Source organism: Mercenaria mercenaria, chromosome 1 (genome assembly GCF_021730395.1).
Source record: "Mercenaria mercenaria strain notata chromosome 1, MADL_Memer_1, whole genome shotgun sequence".
NCBI classification, from domain to species: Eukaryota; Metazoa; Mollusca; class Bivalvia; order Venerida; family Veneridae; genus Mercenaria; species Mercenaria mercenaria.
Window position 1 is genome coordinate 43,266,471 of NC_069361.1, and position 22,420 is coordinate 43,288,890.

General features: G+C 36.4%; 2 protein-coding genes across 4 annotated transcripts in view; both read right to left on the bottom strand.

Moving 5' to 3' along the window:
* The window catches only part of LOC123523113 (protein TALPID3-like), a 140,335-nt gene that overhangs the window by 74,122 nt on the left and 43,793 nt on the right, over positions 1-22,420 (bottom strand). The gene's annotated exons all lie outside the window — the stretch shown is intronic.
* On the bottom strand, positions 14,543-17,850 carry LOC128557678 (probable E3 ubiquitin-protein ligase IRF2BPL). The gene has a single exon (XM_053545590.1). It carries the CDS (start codon positions 17,581-17,583, stop codon positions 15,805-15,807), a length of 1,779 nt encoding a protein of 592 aa, XP_053401565.1. The 5' UTR covers positions 17,584-17,850; the 3' UTR covers positions 14,543-15,804.

Consider the following 22,420-nt stretch of genomic DNA (forward strand, 5'->3'; position numbering starts at 1 on the left):
AAACACGCCTTTTCATCATGCTTGTGTAAAGTTTCATTTCAAAAATGCACGGTTAAAACAGTTAGAGCAGATACATGCTAAACAGCCTAACCCTGCTTATTTCCTCTTAATATTTCTAATAAAAAAAGTTTCACTGGGATCCCTAGAACCGTTAACAAGATATTGGTGAGACAGTATTTCGAACGGACGAACGAACTTCCTAACTAATATACATATTATATGTGATTACTAAAGGTTTCCATTTCTTGGGAATAAAATTGGAAAAAAAAAACCGTTGCACAATATTCCTTATCAATGCAAGAATTACGGAATGCTTTAAACCTGATTAACAAGTATTGGGAGAAAAACACGGAGAAACTTGATAATATCACGCAATTTGTTCATGTGAAACGTAAATTCAGCTTCAGCACACCAGGAATTATGGCTCTGAATACTTTACAAACGCCGTGTTTGGAACCCGTCCCCCGGCAAAACACGAAACACAGTCCGCCAAGATGGCGCCCGCGTCCGCAATTTCTCCCGAAAATATCACGCTAAATACAGCACGGCATGCAAACTCTTCACTACTTTCCGAGTAAAGAGACATCTAGCGGAATGGCGATCTGCCAATGCCTAAACTTTAGACAATTTAATTTTCACTGTCACGTAAAGAAGCGATTTTATAAATGTTTCTTGCTTTATCTATTATTGACAGCGCTGATATAGGGCCTTTGTAACAAATGCTGGCAGAGTGATTTTGTCATGCAAACGAGTCGTCTATTACATATATAAATATAGACAAAAAAACAAGTTTTATGCACATGTCTTCTGCTGAAATTGAAACGCCACTTATAAGTTTACTTAACAATTTTACCTAAACCCGATACATGATGTAAAGAAAATAAATTGACTTCAATATTAAAGCTACTCGTCCGCAGATAGAGCAAAATATTGCTATACAAACTTTTTGGCACACTAATGCCGTTATTGAAAACAGACAAATATCCATGAAAACTCCGTGCTAAAAAAAGCAACAACACAAAATGTATAACAACTCTTTTAAGTCGTTTCTAAGCATGATTTTTTACAGTGTAGTGATGCTGAAAAACTACATGTTAATCAAAAACTTTTCCTCCTTTTTGAAACAAAATGATTTGAAAACTTCTTTAACATAACTTTATCCTTAATAGAAATATTTGCGAAACAGTAGCTTTAAATCATATTTGTCTGCGTTGGATCCTTATTAAAACATCCTCACATTTCAGTGCACGCAATGCGATATACACAAAGAAGAGTTGGAAAACGGAAGGACACGACAGATGCATTACGAGTCATTGTTCTTCTGTTACACGAAGGAATGTCTCCACATTGAAAACAAAATTATTACGCAGCAAGATGAACGAAAACAACATATAATTTTTGTGTCCACCTCCCCAAGTACTAGTAACCGGAAGTCCTCGCCGCGTACAGGGAGTAATAATTTCTCGTATAAGGTAGACAAAGAAATGTGTGCAAGGTGTCGTTTGTGCCAAATTATTTTAATGACACACGACAATTTAATAAAAACTGTAAAATATTTTATTAACAGTGTGACTTTGAACCTTATGCTTGGAGTCTCAGTCAGTCTTGCATATGATACGTGTTGTCTTATATTTTGCGCTAAGTTATCTGAATATCCATCAATGCATAAATAAGTTATTTAATTGTTTTTTTTGTGACTTTGGTTTTGAGTCTTGAAACATCGTCTTATTATGGCGAATGTTTGCGTCAAGTTATTTTGAATAGCCATGCATAAACAGCAGGACAATAAAAATAATTTTAACTCTTTGCCCCTCTCAGTGTGGCCTTGACTTTAAAGACACCGTCTTGTTATGGCGGTCAACTGGCCCAAGTTATTTCAAAATCCCACCATGCACTGCAAAGTTCTGGACCGGACACGTCTTCAAAGCACGTACACAAACACATATGGTCGGGCGGATACACGTATAACCTGTAATTATTGTATTCGCTTTAAAAATGGTTTATCGTTTTTAATTTGGAGCTGCCTATATAGAAGAGAATGTGTAATTTTATTACGTTGCTTATTTTATTCCTTTCTAGAGAAACAAGAGAATGTTGCCATATAAAAATGTTGGCCGTATTTAAACTCGTCCCTGAAGAAAATTTCTGCATAAATATTATTCATTTCGTGGTGGCGTTTATCTTGCTGATAAATCTGCAAGCTTCGTAAGCGGATCGGTGACACTGAAGTGGGGAAACATTAGTAATTCAATAAAATATTAACACCGTCTGAGGAAAAAAAAACACGAATGTATTATGGTTTGATATCGATAGAAGATTCGAGTTTCTCCGACCTTAATTAGAGGCGCAATCATTTTTAAATGTTACGACTGCCTTCAGCAAAATGTTCACGGCTAATTTTATCCCTCCGGCTGCATGCCTTAGACGATTACGCACGTGACGTCATAGGTCAACGTTTGATTGACGGAAAGTAACCCGCCGATACATACGACAACATGACAGCGTTGACAGGTCGAGGTCAGGCGGCAAGACGAGGAAAACAGCGTCGTTTTGTCAGTATAACTGATGACAATAAAAGCCAGTTTCAAGAATAGCATAATTATGAGTAACAATTGACCGACATACACCACGGCCAACAAAATGTCTGCGCTCAGCGCGTGCTACTGCGACGTATAATTACAATTTACGTCGTGTAAGATATGTTATACGATATCTAGTATTTAATATTTTGCATATCGTGTGGCAGTAGACAATAAATTTCATAACAGTTTAATTACACAATGCCTCCGCCAAACGAAGGCGTTCTTCACATTTATCTCAGTTCAGTTTTTTTCCCAATAATAATTCTCGTAACATACTTTATCACTAGACACTTCGTTCTTACAAAATGTACTGTAGTGTTTTTTGCTACACAAACCTCGACACATCTGTTGAATTACGTCTGGCTGAAAACGCTGCGGTAAGCATGTGTATCAAAATGGTAAGACATCAGCGGCCATTCCTATTCTTTAGTCATGCACGAGTTTCAGTGATCAATGGCCCCATTCAGATTGTCTCCATGAGTTTAATAAATCGTAAATACGTAATAATGCAGCGTACAGGTAAATTTCCTAATAGCGTTTAATTATATTCTGCAACAAGGAGATTTCTTGATTTCAATAGTATTTCATACTCTACATTATTCTAATCAACTCCGTGGAGGGAACTGAAGGGCATTTTTATTTTATTTTCCAAATTATCTTGTTACGTGTTTGATTTATCGTCAACACGCGTCTTTGATTTGTTTTAAAACTTGAAATGATTAGATATTTTCAAAATTCATAAAACTTCTAACACCGTTTCTGAGGATCCAAACGGTTCAAGATGATAGAAACCCTATTTGGCGGCTAACACCGTTCTTGGGGATCCGAAGTTCAAGATGATAAAAACCCTATTTGGCGGAACACACCATAGGCTTAATTGTGCACAAGTTTAAAGGCAGCAACATTTCAGTTATGTGCGACAGTCAGCTAACATACTAAAGTTATTAACTTTTGTACTAATTCAGCGCAAGTAAATGACATCTTCCCCACAAGGAACCAAGGTGGATGAGAAATTGCCATGTTAGGGATCAAAACACAACCGGGAAAACTATCTATCTCTTTGACGGAATTGTCTACCATTTAACTGTCTCGTATTACTAATATGGCTTAGAAATCAAATGACTTAATGGTGTTTTAATTATTTTTTGTTGTTGCGAAATCAACAACACTTAACCACTCTAAATTGACCCTTTCAATTTCATCCAAGGTCGAGCCGTGTGTGTGATAGATAACTGTTATTCTTTCGCTCTACAACATTCAAAATCTTGTCCTTTTGAAAATCACTCGTAGACTGTTAAACTCTGGCAACCATACAATGTTAAACATTGACAAAATCGTCCGAACTATCATTTTTAGACTTATTTTCTTGACAAACACAGGCTGGGGGTATTAATACCGCGGTAACTAACACTAACCACTTTCATTTCTCAACGCGGAAGGAATTCTAGCCGTACTTTGGCCCAGCTGGCTCTCGTATCAATCCGCGGCAGCTAAATTCTGAAGAGGGAGGTGTCGTAAAATGTGATTAATAAATGTGGCTGCACCGCAACGATATAACAGGTAAATCCTTGATACGAATGTTATGTCAAATAAGATAAAGTCTGACAGGCAATGAAAACAAAATTTATTCCAATCTGCTAAACTTACTTTTCGGAGATACTCCCGTTGCTGCGAACAATATTTTGGAATAGGGCAATTTTGTCGTTATCTTTTTCATGTTTAAATGTTTTTACACGTCCTCATTTTCATTTAACCAAGGACAAAAGGACTTCCTGAGGGAAATGAACATAACGCTCAAAGTAATAATGAATAAAATCTACCTAACCATTCAAAGCCAAAGACCATTTTGACAGGTTTACATTTTTGGCTGCCAGATTATTTTTTTTCAAATTCAACTGGCATCTTTTGCTCAAATTTATTTAAGCATACTGTAAAGTTACCAATATTTCCACCAGACACATGCATGTCTGTTGTACATTTGTTACAGCGCACAAAAACAGAGAAACGTACAATGCTGAATTTTATTAATGAAAAATAAGTATAGTATTTATGACGGATTAGAGAAACTGTACAGTAAATCTCGTCTGCTGCAGACATGCGCGTGATGCATGTTGATCTCTTTACCAGTGCAGATTGTTTTCTTCTCTAACAGGTCGTTGACAACGATCCAATTAATCTAGCCGCAAAAACAGTTACTAAAATTTACGCAGCCCATTTGTCTAATTATCACGCAGTCGTATAAGAAATAAATCGCGGTTTATTTAGGTAAATCCACCGGCGTATTTCTTCTCATAAATAATAAAAATTCTACATTTAATTGCAAGTGAGGCTGTCCTTGATCACGCGAGGGATTTTGTCCACCTTAAAATCTCCTACACGCTATTTCAAAAATCAGCAGGTCAGGGGTGGGGCTGTGATGTCATAGAGGGCTTTGTCACACGCTCGTCTTCTCTATATGCAGAGAGACGCGAAGAACGGTTAGTGTATTAAGTCAAATAGCTACTAAGATCACTGCCTCCTTCGAAAATCGAACTTTTATTGGATAAAACGTGCGAATCTCTCGAGAAAGTTGTGATATCGTAAGTTTAAAGATATATTATACATAAATTCATATTCGAAAATACGAACAATTACTTCATAATTTCTCTAAAAACATAACAGTAACTTGTTTGTGTGTATATATAAACAGTACTGCATTTTAGGTTTTAAATATAACATACAAAATACATATATAAGCTTAGCACGGTATAATAGGGTTATTATAATAGAAGCGCGATCTGGCCCGGATGCTGTATTCGACTCGCACGAGACGCGCAAGCGCCGAGTGTGATCCGACCTTGCAAAATCCATGAGAACCGAATACAAAATCCCAGATCTAGCTATTGTTATGATGACCCTTTCATTATGTACCTCCACTATTTTGTTTATTGTTTTTATTATCGAACGAAATCTTCAATGTTTGTCGATGTTAAAATAGAACTGAGTGAAGTTTTATATGCGCTATTTGTAGAACTGTGCCAGGTCATGCATATTACATGAAAGTAGTCCAGCAACATACAATACAAAAGTTTCAATACGGATATTTTTCTGCTTGTTCATATTTGCTTGTGAAATACAAGCCGCATTTTTGACAGAATTTATATAGGTATATAATAAAAATATTTTTTTTTATTATGTTCTACCATTAACAAAACTGGAAGTTTTTTTAGTAATAACATTTAATTGTGAATGTAGCTCTGCAAACTCAAGTGAGCCGCGCCATGAGAAAACCAACATAGTGGCTTTGCGACCAGCATGGATCCAGACCAGCCTGCACGGTCAGGATCCATGCTGTTCGCTTTCAAAGCCTATTGCAATTAGAGAAACCGTTAACGAACAGCATGGATCCTGACCAGACTGCGCAGATGCGCAGGCTGGTCTGGATCCATGCTGGTCGCAAAGCCACTATGTTGGTTTTCTCATGGCACGGCTCAAGTAGTTTACGTATTTTTCAAGTTAAATTTGTTAGATGAGAACTTTCTACAGGTTAGTGTCTAAAAATAAGCTATTGTAATGAAAGATACCCATTGGATATCTTTAAAAGTCCCTGTCTATTGATATAATGCCGATTCTGTGCAAGCTTTATCATTCCTTTGTGAGCTTTCATATCTCGGTATGAATTATAGAAACGCCTATCACTAACCCCGGACCGTGTCCAGGCAACACTTCACACATCCAGGGATCAGTAAAATCTAAACAAGACTAAACAAACAAACAAGGACAAAAAAAAACCCGTTTCTGCAAAGGCGGCTTCTTCAATACGAGGTGCAACAACAAACAAGCATACTACAAAAGAACTGAAAGGAAGAACAGAAAGACTTATATATGTCATTTTTTATTCGTTTACGTGATTTTTTTTTCTGTCTATGTGGTTAGAGAACCACTGAATTGTCTGATTTACTTATTAAACTATTTGCATTTGTTGTAAGCGGGGTCTTACACCCGTTTACGGTATGCGTTATCACCAAGATTTTCCTGACTCAAGATATCCCACGATTGACACTTTTTATCTGGTCATCATTCAAAATCTCCTTGGTGAAAATGGATTCTTAATTTTCCCTCAAAATGTGAATAATCGACGAAGCCTAGTAACCTGGTAACGGCGGAGTTTGAGATCAGAAAAGACGTCATAAATAGCTAAAAAGGTACAACAATAAAGAGAAGCCCGCAGCGTTCTTAAAGTGTACCCTGGAGTTTAAGTACACTTCTTGATCATGGTTAGGCGTCGATACAGTCGAGCACCCTTCACTTGTCGCTTTAATACTGAAGATAAAATAGTAAGACTGTGTGAAATTACTGATACTAAAATAGTTTAGTAAAAACTGAGTCACGATTCATTCTGTCCTTGAAATGTTACAAAATTTCAACTTGAAAGCTACCCGATGGGAGGGAAACATTCCAATATCTCTAAATCATCATTATTGTTTTATGAAATTATATCTAACTTAGATATAGGCGGATTAAAAACAAGTGAAAATCGGTACAATTTTAACCCTTAGCCTGCTGGCGGCAGATGATTCTCCCTTTGCGACCAGTGCAGACCAAGATCAGCCTGCACATCCGTGCAGTCTGATCATGGTCTGCACTGTTCGCTATTCAGTCAGTAAATTTTCAGTGCAAACCCCTTTAAATAATAAATGGTACTGTCCAAATTGAAAGATGGACCAGTCCATTATAGAAATATAGCAGGGTAAGTGTTAAGTAACCACCAATACAAAATGTTGATAGAAAAGTTGTTTTGTGCCTATAATTTGAAACCTGGGATTTTGTACTATAGATCTACTGGGATACTTTGAAAAGTCAGTAAGTTCATCTTACAAAATAAAAATAATCAAATAATTTCATTTTATCAACAATTTGGGCGAATCACGTACTTGCCGTCTCAAGTTGGCGAAAGCTTAATCGGTAATTGGTTCTTTTTTCATCATAGCAGAATAAAGCTCATTGAGAAAGTGTCTAAAATTTAAACTCAATGAATTTGTATTTAATATGAGCAACATTTTGAACTTATCGCAAATGTCCCCCAGCCTGGTGACTTTTTCTGTAATAGAGCTGGAGAGACGAAAATTCAACTCTTCCCTGGAGATTTCGGTATTTCCGGTATATTTAACACTCACTGAACAAATAATCACTCGTCGCTATTTTATTTTAAGTTTGAGATCGCGAGTATTTTATCTGGCATAAACACAAATCTAAAATATTTGAGAACATGTACATGTCCTTATAACTCGTAGGAAGATCAAAGGTTTTTGTCAGTAGAGGTTTTTTGTCAAATTTCCGTTTCAATCGAAACTAAATTGAATGACATCACACACGTACTTAATAGGTATAAAGTACTATAAATGTACATTATTCGCACTGATATAAAAGACCCCACCGAGCGAGCGAAGACTTACAAATGATCTGGCTGACTACCAAAAATCTGACACACTTAATACATTATTATACTTTACGGGGGGAAATAAATAAGCAGTAAAGAAAATGCAAATAAGTCAATGACAGGCTCGTCAAGTCCTTAAGCTTAAGTCAATAATAATTCATACATATTTATAGCTCACTTATGCAACAAGGAAACGCGTTCTTAAAATTCATTCCACGCTCTACTTTGTCAAATAGCTGTTAGAATGACAGGCACTGGCAACTGCAACGAAAGAGATGAGAGAGGTTACATGTGTGCACGTGCGTGCATTTCAAAATATAAGTGCAGGTCTGTTTTCCCTGTTGGTTTGAGAAGGCAAAAAGAACAGCACACAGATCAAAATCCCCCACTCCCTCCAGGGGACAAAACCGCCCCAACCCCCGCGCTAAAATTTACCAAGTACAATGAAATAACAAGTTTTTAAAATGGGATAATCATCTATTCATTTGATCGGTAAGAGATGATTTTTTTCGTAATTATTATGACGGAAGTTGGGCCCCCCTTGGTCAATCTAAGAAAACTGAAGAAGGCATATTTTATATGGGAGATTTTGTTTATATTTCACTGACAGTCCCTTCTCGTTGCAGACGTAGACACTATTGCTGCCAAGTATTAGTCAACGGAGGTCACACCCGTCCGATCTGTTTACGTTGCCGTAAAACTACAACGATATAGGATTGCTTCTATAATACTTATGTGTGATGCCTTATGATTTCATCAATGATATGAGCCGTGCCATGGGAAAACCAACATAGTGGGTTTGCGACCAGCATGGGATCCAGACCATCCATGCTGTTCGCTTTTAAAGCCTACTGCAATTAGAGAAACCGTGAGCGAACAGCATGGATCCTGACCAGACTGCGCGGATGCGCAGGCTGGTCTGGATCCATGCTGGTCGCAAAGCCACTATGTTGGTTTTCCCATGGCACGGCTCAATTATATATTGTATGACCTGCTTATTTTCCAAAATGTTACTATGTAATTTTATGCAGTATGCACATTTGTTATCTTGAGGTCTACGTGCATGCTGGCGCGGCAAGTGTCTGGCATAACACGTTCCAGCCTCTTGATTTCGTGCACAGCAGCACGCGCGCCTGAAACTCATCTCGTACTATATCACTCCCACGACTGTGGTTTTATTCCCCCGCTCTCTGTATATAGTGAACAGTAGCTCTTTTGTTTTTAAATCATTGTGTTTTCCTGGTATAAAACCGGACTCGCCAACTAATCACTTGCAAACGATCTTAATGTTACGCGAAGTCTACGCATTTTAATTCGTAAAAATAACTCATCCTTTATTTCCCCATTAAAATAGCACCCAATAACTCGAAAATAACATCTTTTAAACACAATACCTCATATTGTACGTGCTTTCGACAGCTCACTTTTTTAAGGCTTGCTAATTTACACATCTATAGTTTGAAGCCGAACTATTTCTTCAGCTATTGAAGTAATTAATGTTTGCCGTTCCTGACTGGAATACATTAAATCTTGACAAGTGATTTACCAAGGCTGGTCACCTTACGAGTTCACATCACTTAAGCATGAACCTTGCGTTTATGTTTACAATAAAACTTGAATAATTGGAACAAATGCTCAACTCTTCTAAATTGGCATGTTGCACAAAAGTAATTAGATATTTCAAAGTCTGTTTAAAATGCAACCAGGTGCAGTGTGATAACGCTACAGTACATCATTAGTCACGCGGTACAGTGCATCAGGTTCGAGTCTTTTGACGTGCCACTTTTGAAGTTAAGCATTTCATTGAAGTAGATTACAAATCAACGTAAGGGTAAGTACAGTTGCAACTGGGATACAGTGACCTAGGAGTGGTGGTTTGGTGAATGTCGCGGGTTTGAACCCCACTGGTTTGCGGGTTTGAACCCCACTGGTTCCATCTCGGGCTTCATTATACTGAGAAAATACTAGTAAGAAAAATGTGTAGTGCTAAGCTTTTGTATTGCACCAAAGACGTAAATATATTAAGTATTTACGAGAAAATGCCTGATGCTTTCCAATAATGTTTTAGTAAACTGATATTATTTCATAAAAAAACATGTTAGGTTCTGTCTTTATTAAAATAACTGGACCTAAGAAAGAGCGACACAATATCATTTAAATGTATTAGCATGTGGTTGATTACATACATGTGTGTCCGTACGACGTAACGCGTCTCCTTTTGGGAATTTTCTTTTACAAAGCATTAATTTGTTTTTCTTGCGCGAGCCGACAAATGTATAACTGTACAGAAGAAGTATCAGTTCCTAAAGAAATGAGGTACATGTAATTTAAATGCCTTATCATTCAGCTGGCTTATTTTTTGCTGCGTAATCTTACAATTATCTTTTGCCAAAATGTTATTTTGAACGTATACAAATAATACGCAGGTATGCAATCTCGTGCAAGTATAATCTGAAGTAAAATATTTAAAATTCGCATTATCTGTAATCCTGTACAAAATACGGGTATAAATAAACAGGGTACGCGACCCTCGCGTGACGAGGAACAATTTATGTTAAGACAGTGATATCAAAAGAATAGTTGCCTGACTTTACAGCACGAACTTGTAACAAAGGAATGATAATACAAAATCGTTTATCTGTTATTTTCTGTAATCGTTTTATCAACGAGCAAACGGGTCTAGGAATTAGGCAATCCCGAACAGAAAGAGTTGTGGAAATATTTTGAAATATTTTCGTCTCCAATACCAAAGAACTGCTCGCCCCACGCAGTGCGAAATCTATAGCACCTCTTGAATTGGCGATGATCGAGCAGAAAACCAGAAATATGATAATGTCGCGATATAAACAACAATGACAAATCGATTTCCTATTAAAATAGCATTATGGGTAATTTAGTATTCCGAGTTTGATGCAAACAATAAATTTCAGCCGAGAGATATTGAACCATACTAGAAAAGGGGAACAAACAGTGTATCAATCAGATAAGGTCACTTTTGTATCGAAAGTATTGTCACTTAAAAAATCAGCAGGAAGAAAACGTGAAAAAAAGATGCATACTCAGCAGTTTCTTAAACGAGGTTAAAGCTGACACACTTTGCAATCATGTGACAATGTCAAAACATACAGTAGGATATTCAAACATGGCCTTTGACAAGCGTTTGACACAATAATATTTACTTTACGAAAGGCTATAATAAATCACTGACCAGTAAATATGGTAATCAAAGTCATGTAAATATTATATAGATACATAACGATGGACAAACGCAAACATGACAATCCAGAGGACCGTGAACCTTTTGTGTCGCGCCATCAACCTTTTGATATACGAAGTGACAAATAGCCGAAATTATTCTACATTTCAAAGCAATACGAAACTGAATTGAGATTTTAAATAAAAGATAAACTGAACATGTTCAAATAAATAAACTATTCAAAAATAAATAAATAGCCTACATAGACTTTAAGCACGCCCTGCATACAATTTAATTATAGGGGTCAGTCTGACTTCAGCGTTTGGAGATGATTTTAATGGGACTGGAAACAGGGCTAAGCCCGGTACGGCCTTTGCTTGCTAAATAATTATGTAACAACATTTTTTTTTGTATTTTCAGGTTAAATACAAATCAAGTGTTATGGCGTGGTCACACTACACGTAGTTAATCGTAGTAAGGAATGATCGTAGTTGATCGTAGTTGATCGTACTAAGCGTAGTTACACGTACATAATCGTAGTCAAACGTAGTAATGATCGTAGTTCGAACTTACGATTTGTCCGTAGTAAGCAAATAATTTTTCGACCTGTTCAAAATCTGACTACGATTAACTACGATATTTTGACCCTACTGTGACCGTAGTTTGAACGTAGTTGATCTTAGTTAAACGTACTTGATCGTACTTAACAGTAGTGTGTATCGTTTTTGATCGTAGTACAAGAAAAACACATCGACAGTACGGTTCAACTACGATCAACTAGTGCTCCACTACGGCTAAACTAAACTAGGGTTCCACTACGACTAAACGCTTTTCCGTAGCTCAACATAGTTGATCGTAATTTGTCGTAGTTGTTCGTACTTCGATCGTAGTATATACGTAGTGTAACGTAGTGACTCGTGGTAAGACGTAGTGATACCCTAGTTAACCCTACTCGATTTACTCGTAGTTGAACGTAGTTGTTCGTACTTACACGTACTTCAACGTACGACAAACTACGTTTAAAATGAACTACGACCAACTACGTGCGTGAACGTAAATGTGACCATTGCTTTAACATCAACATGGGATTTAGGTTTTACCATTTATATGTACGTAACACGTGATTCATCGACATTCATATATTTTATGATGCGATATCCTGGTACATTAGCGCATGTAAATATTACTGTATTCAAACTATGCATTATAAACAGGTAAACATGGTAATTTCCGTCTATGTTGGAAATGGTAACGGATATCGGCTGAAACAAACATAGAAAATGGCTGCGAGAACATTTATAATTGCAGACATTTATTCGATATGAACTGCGCCGCGAAAAAGACGGATACATCACGTCTGAGACTTACATCTGGTGTATTTACATTAGATACGACATTTGAGCTTTTAGCGGGGCTTTCCTTAGCTACCTTAATTAAATTAAAATCGGAAAGAAATGGGAAATATGTTTGCAAAAAAAATGACAGACATGAACAATGCGTCGAGTCTGAGATACGTGTAACAATTCGGACTGTGTAATACCTACGTTCACTTACTACTCTTTGAATAATCATGACTGAACAGTCTTCAACAACGGAAGTGCTGCATTTTAATATTAAGTTTATTAAATTTATAATACCCTCACCGGTAGAGCTCGCTGAAAAAGCTAAAAACTGTCTATGCATTATAGCGAAAATCTAAACGAAATTGTCTTATTTTTCTAGAACTTTATTCAAAATCTTGTTCTTCCAACTAATGCCATAATAACCTCACGATAAAAGATAGGCTCAAAACTGTTTTCTTCAACCAATTTCATTACAGAACAGTTTTCTCTCGAGCTAATGTCATGATAAAAAGATACTCTCTTAACTATTCTTTTCAATCTAATGTCATGCTCAAAACTGTTTTCTTCAATCTAATGTAATGATAAAGAATACGCACAAAACTGTTTTTCTCTAGAGCTAATGTCATGATAACAATATACTCTCTAAACTGACATCTTCAAACTAATGTTATGCTTAAAACTTTTTTTCACTAATGTCAGGATAAAGAATAATCACAAAAATGTTTTCTTCAACTATTGTCAAGAAAAAAGTATAAAACAGTTTTCTTCGAGCTAATGCCATGATGAAAAGTACATTCAAACTATATTCTCTCAACTTTTATCACTAAAAGAGTCCTCTTTGAACAATATGCTCAAACCGTTTTCCTCGAACTTATGTCACGGTTATGATATACAATTTAAACTGTTTTCTCCCGGATTTGTGCCGTAACAGTAAATACGCTAAAAACAGATTTCCATTATAAAAAGATATGCTTACGGTTAAGCTCTTGGACTTATTTACCTGTTCACAATCCATCTACAGTTAAGAAAGTACTTCTTTTATGATATCTCTTCATCTTAAATAAAGTGTGTTTAAATTCCGCGGAGCATCGGGGGTGTCACGCTAACGTGCAATTTACGCTATTTCAAAGTAATCGCATGATATACCGAAGACCTCTTTTTTAGGAGTACAAAATGCGACAACATTAAGCCGTTATAAGCTCGCGGGAAGATAGGGCACGCGCCGTTGCGTGACCCGCCGTCTAATACCAGACCAATATTGGTTCAAGCGTTGATACGACACACTCTGTTTAAATGAAACGTGTCTATTCGCCACAAAACTGAATTAAAGAATTGTCCACATATCAACGCCGCAAACAAGCATTTACATCTTTCATCCAAGATAGTTTAAGAGAGCTGCATTGTTGAAACAGTAAAAACCATAATCTTTTGAGAAAGTTTCTGTTCATTTTTTTTGTCAGCATGGTATAAGGACATATTTCATTTTCGCTCATAACCCTATATTTACCAAAGATTAAAATGTCACACACTACATTATTTTAAGTAAATAACAACGTAACTAGCTACATATCGGCGCCGAGACATGCTATATGGTCAAGCGGGGCATTCCGGGCCCGTATTTATCGTTGCCTATTTGTGTATAAACAACATAATAACTGACAAAATTCGCTCAAAATTCTGGACCAGTCTAATCCTATAGAGTCCCAGCCGTCGACTGGTTAATTCTGATCTAAAACTTGAAACTGACCAATAGCAGGGTTGTATTTTCAGACCGGTTTTGTACCTTTGGAATTTTGCTGAAGCAAGACAATAACAGATCTGCTTCTCTATTAATAAAAAAACCGCAAATGGCAAAAACAGTTCTAGCGGTTGTCATTCAAAGCTTTTATTTTTTCACCATAAGTGTAAAATACGCAATGTTATAATCGATATTCTTTATGTAATTCTCCCCCTAATTATATGTCACCAAGATATAGTTTTTTAAAATATAAAACGTGAAATATTTGGATTTTTAAAAAACATTTTTATTTACATTTTAAAAGGACAAAAACAGTAATAAAAGTAACAGAAATAAGCTTCACTGAATACGATCTTCAATATAAAGCTAAAACATCATAATTAAATTATCAATAGCACATTAGTTATAACATTTTAGACAATAAAAGATAGAATATTATCACTTATAAGACGCTTAAGTCGACATTTAAAAAGATTAACATTCATTCCGGAAGCATTTTGAACAACGGGTATCATATTCGTTCGTGGCGAAAAGATAAAATAGCATATATGCAAATTTTGAAAACTTCACAGGAAAATGAAAAAAAATATAAATCCATCTTTTTATAACGTAAAAACATAATTTACCTGCAGAAATAAGCAAAACGAACTTGAATTATTTCCGAGAAATGAAAACGCTTTTTACTAGCTTGACAAAACTACAATGTATTTGTAAAAATACTGATTTACATTAGTGTTAGCCTTTCTGTTTAAACTTGCTTCTGCTAAACAAATTCAACCCAAAACTGGGCCATATTATGTGCACTTAATACTTAAAATAGTGTACTTTTATGGTCACACATATAGTAAGTTGTTTTCATACTGCCATCTTTGACAAGAATCTCTGTCGTATTACTTCTATTTTGGATCTTGTTAAAAACGGAAAGGAAGCCACAATAATCCTGTCAAGTCGTATGTACATACTATTCACATACTGTACATATATGGTCATATATATTAGCAGAGTCTTGTAAATTACCGTGTTTTATACGTAATAAGAAACGCGACGGCCGATCGATACAGCAATGTTAGTAGCGTCACACTGTCTTCTCTCGAGCCTAAATGAATCATTTTGCAGGAAAGCTGGAGCTAGTACTCAACTGTAAGAAAATGTCAACACTCGGTTTAATGACTTTTCTGCCAGATGGAATACATGCCAATTCCTACGCGTGTCCTAGATTTGTTCCAAGAAACGTCATTGAAAACAGCGACAACCGGCAAGAGAATTGTGTTATGTAAGTTAATTAACAAAGCTAGATAGATACACCGGTATTTTATGTACAATTGTCACCTTAGGTTTAACTTTTTGAGAAAAAATAACATCAAAATGTAAATTATATGTGTAAATACACCTTTACAAGTAATAATACATAAATATCCTAATAGTTTGCGTAAATTTATTTTTGACAATTATGTTAATTAGCCACGAAGATGTAAAAGTATCCAACGTTGCACAAACAGTTAAAATTATATCCAATTTCATTCAAGTCACGAATCCCTTTCTTTTTTAATCTTTGGTTCTTTGTTATTATAATCCTCCCCTAGAATGGTTGCTATTTCCCCCTGCATAAACGCCCAGGGAACGCTGGACCCTACAAGGGGACACTTTTTACCACTTGGGCAGTACACTTCCGTTCCAGCCCCTTGCATTTTTATACTGTTTCGAGAACAAGGGAAACAAAATTTGTGATCGCCGACAGACGGACATTGCACAAAATGCGTGTCTTCTAGTCTTTCTTGACAAATGGTACATTTTAAAGATTCCGCATTAGCACTACCTTCTGATAAAGGTCCGCCCATTCCCGGTTCACTAACAGAGCGCGGTGCACGTGCAAAGTTTGTTGATGGTGAATGAATATTATGGCGACCACTGTGAGGCAGTCTCGCGTTCATGTCCCGACCAGGCGGCGATGCGCCCGATAAATTGTCAGTGACATTCATTAATGCCGCCATAGGTGATGGTCCGTTTTGTCCAGAGGGCCCGGGCACAGAGCCATTCGGGGGACTCGGGGCATGGTTGCCCATTGGAGAAGTATTGTTATGAGGATAGCCACTCATTTTCATAGCTTCAGAATGATTCGGATACCACTGTCTTTTATTCTGATCGTTTTGTTCTGTTTCCGGATCAGGTGTTCCTTTCCGTTTTCTTCCAGCTGAATCCGGGTACGCTCTTTGTGTAGGGCCACCGCGACCCATAGGTATACGGTACATACTAGCACTGGGAACTGGCGGTAAACTTGTGTTTATATATAGCGTTGGCAAAAGGTCCTTTTTCAATGGCTCTTTAAAGTTTCGAACATGGTCTGTTAAAAGTTCCGACAGAGATCTCCAGTCACCAGACCCGTGTTTCATTTCATATTCTAGACTTTTAAATCCAGGCGACGGCGCCCCGCGAGACGGGTCTTTCGTAGCGTCTTGTGACATTTGCTTAGAAACGGCAGCAATATTAGGAAAAACGTTACCTGAGCCCATAGGATATTCCGTAAACACTTTTAGTTCATATTCATTCCCCGCTTTTGACTGAACATCAAATCCTATTACACGACCACAAACTGTATGATCTTTTTTGTATCTTGTTTCAAACGGAACTATTGTCGCCAAAATTGACAAATTTTCACGAACATTCGGAGGTCTCTTATCATCTGGAGATCTCCGTTTCCAAAGTTCATCTCCACTCGGATTCGAACTGTCTTCGTCGTCTTTAAGAGCTGGATTAACCGGTCTGCCTTGAGTAATACTGTGGCCGGGTGGCGGTCCGTTCATTAATGGACCGTGAACAGACGGATGATATCCAGGGGGATATCCAACAGCACGTGAAACTGGAACATTGTGCGCAGATCTGTGCATATCAGATTTGGGGTCGTCGCGACCTATATGATTTGATATAGGACCACCATTTTGCATCATTCCCTGTGGCATACCGTTAAAATCCGGAACCATACGTGACCTTTCGAACCTTTCCCCATGTACTGAAGCGGGGTGATTTCTTGGCGGTTCCATGGAGCCATGATGATCGTGCGGGTTTCTGGGATGTGGTGGCATAGGTCCATGGTGCCCGGGTTTTATTGGACCTCGGGAATCTTGAAACCCTGTAGCCCTTTTCATTTGCCGCGCAAGATCCAACACCATTTCAATTCTGTCTGCACCCTCATAATTAACGCATCCCCTGCACACAGGCTCTGAGAAATCTTGCACCATTGCCCATGGCATGCGGGGCAAGTCACATAAATAACACTGTTGTCTCTGAGATCGATGTGTCATCGACATGGCTAGTATTTCTTTTTCTCAAATGTCTTCATATAATCGATTTCAGGTCCAAAAATACACAATCCAAAAAATCGGTCTAATTTTCAGTCTAATTAACTTCAATCAATCACATATTTTAACAGTTAACACTTGTTTGAGTGCATAATTTCCTCCAAATAATTTCTGTGCAGTCATTCGTTTCCCGCTAAAATCCCATACGTGCGTTTCTCGCTGAACGCGAAAATACAACTGAGCTATATTGGATGAACGCTCGAATGCCAACATGCACTACGAATAACTTGAGCAGACGACGAAATCCGCCTCTTGTCAGCTTGCCAAGTACTTCGTGACGTCACGATTTGATTACCGCCAGATAAATATGGATTCAGGCCATTCACGTCCGACAATGACAAGTATGTCACAACATTAAGAAGATCGCTTTATCGTTTTTCTTACATACCGCATATTTCTAACTTAAAGGAGTGTTATACACGTAAAACATGTAAAATACTGAATAAAACAGTAACAATAATATCATGTCAAAACCAAAAATATCGCTCTGACAGTTACAGCAATAAATAAAGGATATTACATAAGTACTTTCCATACTGAATATATTAAATGAGTTGAACAAAATGATAAAAAGCGAGGCTTTGCCGAACATTTTCTCAAATTATATTCAACAAGCTTAATAAATTCAATGTCGAACAGAACAAATGTATTATTCCTTTTAGCACATGTATGTTTAGCACTTTTCCTGGCGAACCATCCGACGTTATTAAACTAGTGCAATACAAAATTATGGCTTTATTTCACGATGAATTTAATTATCAAACTGGTTAAATCAATGCTCTAATACGGCGTAAATGTTTTGAACATCTACGTAACATTTGTTGTTTTTTTTTCTGATCGAGATTTGTTTCAGGCACGAGCGGCACCAGGACAGAACCACTAGCACGTGCTTTATGCGTGTTCGTAAAATCACAGATATTACAAAGCAAGGGCGGCCTTAATTATCACTGAAGAATTATATAAAAATAGGGGATATAAAAAACACCTCATTTACAAGTAGGCTAAAATTATTTGCTATTTGTGGTATCAATTGCGGATAGACAATTTATGAGTTTAATGATTGTCGTAAATGGCGCAAATCTTTTATAGTTCCTATCTATAGATAATATAATACTTGGGGGTGTTCTATATATATTATACGACTACGCATATGAAGACGAATTTCTTCCAGCTGTTAATAAGATTTTTAGACGTTGTAATATATATCTTTCAACTGTCAAATGATTTGAGAACCGTCAAGATCAAAGGGAACATCTGATTTTTTTCTTCTTCAAATTTTAGTTCTGTCTAGTAATTTGTTGGGCATGTTTTCTCAAAACAAAACCTGAAACCATTTTTTTTCTTTTAAGGTACTTAAAAAGACAAAAGTTTTAACTTTGAGTAATGAGTACAGTACGCATACTTAAACATATATCATACGTCGCACTATCTAAATATTTCATTAAAAAGATATGTAGCACAACGTTTTTCAAAAGTTGTAAATTAGTTCATATTTTCGCGTGTGGTAATTAGTACAGTCGATATCATAATTTCGTTTTTCTACTGCGTGACAAGCGCAGCAGACAGCATTTTTCTACAAATTTCAGATACATTATAGTGTGTTTTTAAATAAACACCACCATATAAATAAATAAACTCCGCCCTTAACTAAAGATATGAAGTTATTTCTTTAACATCTACATGTATATTTTTTTACAAACAAAAATACTTTAAACAAATTCAAAAAGAGAAATAGATCTTCCGGTTATCCTTAAAACGAAAACTTTTTCTCGTTATGTATCAGTGAAAAAGATATTACTTTTAAAGATTTATTAACAAGGAGCGTGAAAATATAATTTACAACTGGTTTAATATTACAGTTGAGGGAGGATTAATATTTTATGTGGGCGGAGACAAGATTTAGTACAGATACTATTTCCGTAGACATAGCTTTGATTAATGACAACTAACTGCGATAATTTGATGTACGTGTGGTTGACCAAATACTACATGTCCCTAGATCGTTAATACCAAGGAATACCAAACGATATTCAATATGCTAAGTGACTAATTTTATCAACAAACTTAAAGATCGCTCTGTAAATAGCAACGTGACGAGTGTTTGTAGTGCAGTAAAGTGCTTGGTTTCGCTGATCGTCACGCGGCTGGTTCAATTAAAGATATGTTAGTAGATAACTACTAGTATAATAGTATAGCTGCGATGAAAGGGTTTCTTCAAATTATAAATTGAAGTTTCTATTTTAATGGCAAATGACACGAATTCCGTGTTTATTTATATCATATAAAACGACTTATTTTTTTTCCGACAAATTAACCATTTAATTTTCGAACAATCCCATTTGAATAACCGCCCTTGAGGAATCTTCAGTCCTATACCAAGCTTTCAAAAAAAGAAAGAAAATAATTCAGCGCTGGAACAGAATGAAATAGTCTACATATCATAATACTTATGTACATGTATATATAAATTACATATACATTATTAAATGCAGCAATTTGAATAGGCATAACTGCGTATTCGGGTTTAGTGCCTCTTTCAACAACTTTTCAGTCTGTAGTCTTGCAGCTGTGCTGCCTGACCGTTAGAAAAATGGCAGGATACCCCATCCAGTCACATTATACTGGCTTCAGGCTGGCTATCCTCTGAAGACGTTATATTCATTTAATCCGCTTCAGAGAAGAATGACGGAAGACTTTACTCGACTACATAACCTATCTCTTATTTACTCACCCTCGTAGTATTTTCTGTCATTATTTTCGACAGTGAAGTCCTAAGGCTCATTCAGTTCAAGAACTAGTAAAATCATACAAACACGGAGAAATGGTGGTGAAAAACAAGACAAACATCTTGGCTACCACATTTTTGTTTCTGTACATAAATACACCAAGGCCAAGGAATTATCTCTTGCTGGCGGAAACTATGACGGACATCTTGAACATCAATATTACGACACTGCGCATGCCCGGCAGAATTAAACGTTAAATTATTCAAATTTTTATTCCAACTGGAAAGTATACAAAAGTCAAGTGATAAGGTCGTAAGAACTCACGGACCTTCTTACCCCGACGGGCAAGTGCTATTTTAAGTAGTTTTACTCAGCAACCCGAATTAATAGTATGTAAAGATCAGTCAAAATTTATAACCATTAAAATGACACTAGAAAATGTAAAACCGTATTGTATACTTATGCAAAACATGAATATAATAATAACATTATTTAGGCTTGACAGACAGCTGAAATGAACGCAATTCTTCATTTTCTTGTTAGCGCAGACGACAAAATTGCCTTTGGCGGGAACTGACAGATGGATACACAAATAGGACACTTATTATCAATCTTGACAAATTATCAACACTTGAGGAAATTATATATCATCTGAAAGCAGGATGTAGGCAAACCTGAGTAGCTTTTTCACCCTCGTTGTAAAATCAAACTTACGAACAAGCGTCTTATAAATAAAACATAACTTTAATACATTTATTACGTTACAGTCTGTAGCTTTCGTCCTTGGCGTGAATCTAAGTGGAAAAACGAGAAAGCATAATAAAAAAAACCCCAACTATTTCGGACTGTCATTACTTTTGTTGCACTTGTTTGTATGCTATTTGTATGTGTGTTTGTATGTATATACATACAACAACAAACTAAACTTATATGGTATTCACATCACATTTCGTAAAATTTCTCCGTGTTTATATTTCGACGAAACTACGCATTTTTCACGTTAAAGTTGTCTCATTTACAGTAGTTCCATTTTTTGCTTGGAGAAAACGTGTAAACTATTTTATTTGATTTCTATAAAAAGGTCGACGAGGTAATATTTTTTGTGCATTTTCGGTCATTAACCATTGTTCATTACTTGTATTAGCAATGTCAGTGCGCAAGGCAATTTCACGGAGTGTCACATGTTACCGCTGTCGAGGTACACTTTAGCATATTTTTAAATCAAAATTTATACTCAAAAATCGTCATTACATTTCTTGCACGCTTTTTATAGGAATACTAACAAAACATTTCAAAATCATTTATTTTGCAATTACATGGCTGTTTATAATGAATGGTACTGAAATAAAAACGAGAGAGTAAAATCAGAACTCGCTTTCGTGTATGCGGCAATCCGGAGATGGTAATTGTTCATTAAAATAATTTCTCTCCAATGTGTCTCTAATGTACAATGTTATTCCAATGCACTATATTTTAATTAATGCTACAGGTTTTCCAGCCTTACTGACGACTCGGCTCTCTCCAGCTGATAAAAAAAACAACAACAACGACGTATTGTCTAAAATGAGGATGGTGCATCCATTAACGAAACGTTTTTGTAGCCTAACAATACCTTCGCTTTCATGTCAAAGAAAAATAAACATTATTCAAATGAAAGAAATGGTGCCAATTCACATATAGTCAAATACGTTCGACGTTTTCATAGTTACACAAGACGGGCGAAAATCTCTACTTTTTCTACGTATATCTAAATTTTAGCAATCAAATACTATCATTTTATTGGCAAAGTAAGTTTTGTAAGTTTTGACTTTCTCCTACAGATCGCAAACTTTTACTTACCCATACAGGTATACGCAAAAGCAAGTGCTATTTTAAGATTTTTTCTAAATTACATATACCATATTGTAACGCCAACTCGGCAATGACCGTAAGCTTAAATGAACAACATAGTGCCTTTGCGACTAGCATGGATCCAGACCAGCCTGCGCATCCGCGCAGTCTGGTCAGAATCCATGCTTTTCGCTAATGGTTTCTCTAATTGCAATAGGCTTTGAAAGCGA

Bases quoted from the DNA above. Each gene is read 5' to 3' on its own strand.
- LOC128557678 (XM_053545590.1), bottom strand. From the start codon at position 17,583: ATGTCGATGACACATCGATCTCAGAGACAACAGTGTTATTTATGTGAC.